The sequence below is a fragment of the Orycteropus afer genome, unplaced genomic scaffold (genome assembly GCF_000298275.1).
Source record: "Orycteropus afer afer isolate SDZICR_OR568_19922 unplaced genomic scaffold, OryAfe1.0 scaffold00096, whole genome shotgun sequence".
Lineage (NCBI taxonomy): Eukaryota > Metazoa > Chordata > Mammalia > Tubulidentata > Orycteropodidae > Orycteropus > Orycteropus afer.
In genome coordinates this window covers 9,997,109-10,003,261 of record NW_006921683.1, presented here as the reverse complement: position 1 = coordinate 10,003,261, position 6,153 = coordinate 9,997,109, and the positions used below count along the sequence as shown (strand labels likewise).

Genomic DNA, 6,153 nt, shown 5'->3' with positions numbered 1-6,153 from the left:
CAAGGTTGTAGTCACTTCTTGGCCACAGCCAGCTACCCAGAGGGAGCATGTAGTTGGAACTGTGGGCTTGGGACCATAGTCATAGGGGACATCAAGCTCAACTGGCATAACAGATATAACAAAAACATGGTTTGTTCCACATCCTACTTTGTCAAGTAGTGACTGGAATCTTAAAAGCTTGCAAGTGGCCATCTAGATGCAACGATGGGTCTCTCCTCATCCAGAGCAAAGAAGAATGAAGAAAACTAAAGGTTCATGGAAACAATTAGTCCAAGTGACTTGTGACTGGTACACCATGCAATCTTCAGCCTATAAGACTATGAGACCAGAAGAGCCAGATGGTGCCCAGCTACCACTGTCAACTACTCAAGGGGGATCTCTTTAGGAGATCCTGGATAGAGTGAGAGAACAATGTGGAACAAAACTCAAAATCATTTAAAAAAAAAAAAAAGACCAGACTTGCTGGTCTGATAGAGCCTGATGGAACCAATGAGACTATGGCTCCTAGCTGTTCTTCAGGTCTGGAAATGAACCTACTCCTGTGGCTTCAAGCCAAACAAAAGTCAGGCATATGAGCTGAACATTTATATTAGGTAGATACACTCCTTGGAGAGAACAATCACAGGAGAATAGAAGGGCTATGCATGCACAGGGAAACAGCTCAGGGGGCAGGAGTGCATGGAGGGAAGGACACAGGGAAGAGGCAACTATGGGGAGGAAGTGGGAGGGGAGCTGTTGCATTGTGGTAAATCGTAGTCAATTTCATGAAACAAAATGTAGGTGAGCTTCTGTATGAAAAGTCAATTTTCTCTGCAAACTTTCACCCAAATCATAATTTAAAAAAGAAAAAAAGAAATGTACAAAGACCTGGAGTTAGAAAACCAAAAGGAAAGAACACTTGGCGTTGCACACTGAAAGAACTGAAGAAAAAAATGAAGCCTCAAGTTGCAATATTGAAAGGTTCCTCGGGCAATATATTGAATGATGCAGGAAACATCAAAAGAAGATGGAAGGAATACAGAGAGTCAGTGTACCAAAAAGAAGTGGTCGATGTTCTTCCATTTCAGGAGGTGGCATATGATCAAGAACCAATGATACTGAAGGAAGAAGTTGAACCTGCACTAAAGGAATTGGTGAAAAACAAGGCTCCAGGAATTGATGGAATACCCACTGAGATGTTTCAACAAATGGATGCTGCACTGGAGGCACTCACTTGGCTATGCCAAGGGATTTGGAAGACAGCTACCTGACCAACTGCTTGGAAGAGATCTGTATTTTTACCTATTCTAAACAAAAGTGATCCCATAGAATTTGGATATTATCAAACAATATCATTAATGTAGCATGCAAGTAAAATTCTACTGAAGATAATCCAAAAACAGTTGTACCAGTATATTGGCAGGGAACTTCCAAAAGTGCAAGCTGGATTCACAAGGGAATGTATAATGAGGGATATCATTGCTGATGTCAGACAGATCATGGCTGAAAGCAAAGAATACCAGAAAGATGTTTACTTGTTTTATTGACTATGCAAAAGCATTTGACTGTGTGGATCATAATAAATTATGGATAACATTGAGAGGAATGGGAATTCTAAACACTTAATTGTACTAATGAGGAACCGTACATAGACCTGGAGTTAGAAAACTCTGCAGACTTTCACCTAAATCACAATTAACGAAAGAAAGAAAGAAATGTGACAAGAGGCTGTCATTCAAACAGAACAAGAGGACACTGTATGGTTTAAAATCAGGAAGGGAGGGTGTCATGGTTGTATCCTTTCACCATATTATTCAATCTGTATGCTGAGCAAATAATCTGAGAAGCTGGATTTTATGAAGAAGAATGTGGCATCAGGGTTGGAGGAAGAGTCATTGACAACCTGTGATGCACAGACAACACAATTTTGCTTGCTGAAATTGAGGATGACTTGACACATTTACTGATGAAGACTGAAGAGTACTGTCTGCAGTATGGATTACACCTCAATATAAGGAAAACAGAAATCCTCACAACTGGACTGATAAGCAGCATCATGATAAATGGAGAAAAGATTGAAGTTGTCAAAGACTTCATATTACTTAGTTCTACAATCAACACCAATGGAAGCAGCAGTCAATACATCAGATGACATATTGCATTGGGAAAATTTTCTGCAAAAGAATACTTTCAAGTACTGAAGAGCAATGATATCTCCTTGAAGACTAAGGTGCACCCAACCCAAGCCATGGTATTTTCAATTGCCTAATATGCATGTGAGAGCTGGATGATGATTAAGAAGGACTTACTCCTCGGAAGGAAGATAGGGAAATCTACTTCCATAGTGATACTGCCTCAGTAACCCAAGGAGGGGTCGCTATGAGTCAGGTCTGACTCAATGGCACATAACAACAACAAGAATCAATGCTTTTGAGTTATGGTATTGGTGAAGAATACCAAAAGTACTATGGACTGCTAAAAGAACTAACAAATCTATCCTGGAAGAAGTGTAGCCAGAATGCTCATTGAATGTGAAAATGGCTAAACTTCATCTCACTTATTTTAGTCATGTTGTCAGAAGGGACCATTCCCTGGAGATTCATAACATGTTTAGTAAAGTGGAGGGTCAATGAAGAAGGGGAAGGCCCTCAACAAGATGGATTGACACAGTGACTACAATGATGGACTCAAGCATAGCAAAGATCATGGGGCTGGCACTGGACTGGGCACTGTTTCATTCTGTTGTGAATAGGGTTGCTATGAGTCAGAGATGATTCAATGATAGCTAACAACAACAACACTCACATTCGAGAACAAGTTTCAGAGTTTCTTCTGACATCCACTTTGGTCTTCTCTTCTTTTCATGTCTTTTTATTGACTTTTGCTTTCTTCTTATATGATACACCTGATGTCATCCCACAACTTGTCTAGTCTTTGGTCATTGGTGTTCAGTGCATCAAATCTGTTCTTCAGGTGGTCTCCATACTCAGGTGGAATATACTCAGAGTAGTATTTTGGCTCTCGTGGATTTGTTTAAATTTCTGCAGCTTCAACCTAAACTTCCAGATGAACAACAGATGGTTTGCTCCACAGTTTGCCCCTGGCCTTGTTCTGACTAATGATATTGAACTTCTCTATTATCTGTTCCACAAATGTAGTTAATTTGATTCCTAGGGATTCAATCTGACAAGGTCCACATGTGTAGTCACAATTTATGTTGCTGAAAAAAAGATAGTTACAATGAATGTTTCATTGGTCTTGCAAAATTCTATCATGGCATCTCTAGCACCATTTCTACTATCAAGGCCATATTTTCCAACTACTAGTGCTTTGTATTTGTTTCCAACTTTTGCATTCCAATCATTAGTAATTATCAATACATCTTGAATGCATGTTTGGTCAATATCAGACTGCAGAGTTGGTGAAAATCTTCAATTTTTTTTCATTTTTGGCTTTAATGGTTGGTGCATAAATTGGGATGATAGTAGTATTAACTGGTTTTCCTTGTAAGTGTATGGATATTATCTTATCACTGACAGAATTGTATTTCAGGATAGTTCTTGAAATGTTCTTTTTGATGATGAATGTAATGTCATTCCTCTTCAATTGGTCCTTTTCATAATACTAGACCATATGGTTGTCTGATTTAAAATGGCCAATACCAGTCCATTTTAGCCCTCTAGTGCCTAGGATATCAATCTTAATGCATTCCATTTCATTTTTGACAAGTTCCAATTTTCCTAGATTCATACTTCATACATTCCATGTTCAATTACTAATGGATATTTGCAATTGCTTCTTCTCATTTTGAGTCATGCCACATCAGCAACTGAACATCCTGAAAGCCTTTTTCAATCCACATCATTAAGATCAACTCTACTTTGAGGAGACAGCTCTTCCCTAGTCATATTTTGAGTGCCTTACAGCTTGAGAGGGTCATCTTCTGGAATTGTATAAGACAATGTTTCCCTGCTACCCATAAGTTTTCAGGGGCCAGTTCTTTCAGAAGTGGACATGGCCACATCCTTCTTCCTTGTAGGTCTTAGTTTGGGAGCTCTGCTGAAACCTGTCTACCCTGGATGACCCAGCTGATATTTAAAATTCCAGCATCACAGCAACATGCAAGCCACCACAGGGGGAAGAGTGGTGGTAATATTCAATATTGAAAGCTATTTCTTCTCTTCCTCATTCATTGTCCAGCTCTCACATGCATATGAGGTGATTGAAAATACCATGGGTTGGGTTAGAAGCATTTTAGTCTTCAAGGAGATATCTTTGCTCTTCAGCACTTTAAAGAAGTCTTTTGCAACAGATTTGCCTAGTGCAATACATCTTTTGATGTCTCGACTGCTGTCTCCATTGGTGTTGATTGTAGAACCAAGTAATATGAAATCTTTAATAACTTCAATCTTTTCTCCATCTATAGTGATGCTGCTTATTGATCCAGTTGTGAGGATTTTTGTTTTCTTTATATTGAGGTAATAATCCATACTAGGAGCTCTGGTGGTGTAGTGCCTAAGGCATTTGACTGCTAACCAGAAGGCTGGTGGTTCAAATCCACCAGCCATTCCTTGGAAGGAAGGCTGGGCAATCTACTTCCATAGTGATACTGCCTTTAAACCCCAAGGAGGGGTCACTATGGATTGGATCTGACTCGATGGCAGTGCATTTTTTTTTTTTTTTTTATAATCCATACTGCAGTCTTTAGTCTTTAATCATCAACAGCAAGTGATCCAAGTCATCCTCACTTTCAGCAAGCAAAGTTTTGTCATCTGCATATCTCAGGTTGTTAATGAGCCTTCTTCCAATTCTGAAGCCATGTTCTTCTTCAGATAGTCCAGCCTCTTAGATTATTTGCTCAGCATACAGATTGAATAAGTATGGTGAAAGGATATAACCCTGATGCACTCCTTTCCTGATTTTAAACCATGCAGTATCTCCTTGTTTTGTTCGAATTAGAGCCTCCTGGTCTATGTGCAGGTTCCTCATGAGTACAGTTAAGTGTTCTGGAAATCCCATTCATCTCAGTGTTATCCACAATTTTTTATGTTCCACACAACTGAATGTCTTTGCATAGTCAATAAGCATAAGTAAACATCTTTCTGGTATTTGTCAAGATCATAACCAAAATCAGCCATGATATGCCTCACTCCATGTCCCCTTCTTAATCCAGCTTGCATTTCTGGAAGTTCTCTGTCCATATACTGCTGCAATCATTTTTTAAATATCTTCAGTAAGATTTTACTTGCATGTGATAGGAAGGATATTGTTTGATAATTTCCAGTCTGTGGGGTCATCTTTCTTTGAAATGGGTGCAAATATGGATCTCTTCCAGTCAGCTGGCCAGATGGCTGGCACAGGACTGGGTCGTGTTTCATTTTGTGATGCATAAGGTCGCTATGTGTTGGAGACAATTTGACGGCATATAACAGCAACAACAACAACAATAACAACATTTCAGATTTTTTTTTCTATTACGAACAGAAAAATTTTCATGAAGGCAGTAGTAATCAATATACAATATATTTTGTAGTTTTATTTAATCTTGTTAATTGTGTTTTCTTTCCTTTTGGAAAAATAAAGTAAAGAAAAATCTCAGATAATTTGATATGTTTCCTTTGAGGCCAACATTACATACTTATGCATAGTCTCTAGAAAAATAATTATTTGAAAAAAATTAAGTCTTGAATTGCTGACAGCCATTCTCAAAATTTCAAGCATACATTTTCTATGGAACAGAATACTCTATTATTCTTTCTGCTTTTTTTCTACATTGAATTAATTCAAATCTGTGATCAATCCAGTTATACAGCTGGTATGATTGTTGAATTAATTACTGTATTCTCCTAGATTATGTAGGGATAGTTTTAGACACATTTTATCTAAGACATTTTAGTTGCAAGTGGCCCAGAAAAATTTCAAGGCCTTAGTTAGGGGTAAAGAACTCACCGCATTCATTCCTTGTCCAAAAAATGGCACTATGGCATGACCTGCATCTCCCATCAGCACACAGTGTGATTTTAAGTGAAAAGAAGAACACTTTATGGATATCATGGGCTGAGGTGGCAACAGGAAGAAATCTTGTGTCAGGGCTTGCCTTCAGAGGAAAACAAGCAAAGGAGAAAGATGTTAAAATGGGTAATGAATACTTGACTCTTCCAGATTTACCTATTT

General features: G+C 38.4%; 1 protein-coding gene across 1 annotated transcript in view; it reads right to left on the bottom strand.

Annotated features, from left to right (window-relative positions):
- The window catches only part of KMO (kynurenine 3-monooxygenase), a 91,247-nt gene that overhangs the window by 19,385 nt on the left and 65,709 nt on the right, over positions 1 to 6,153 (bottom strand). The window contains 1 exon segment of the mRNA XM_007942717.2: positions 5,929 to 6,076. Coding sequence (XP_007940908.2) covers positions 5,929 to 6,076 — 148 coding nt within the window.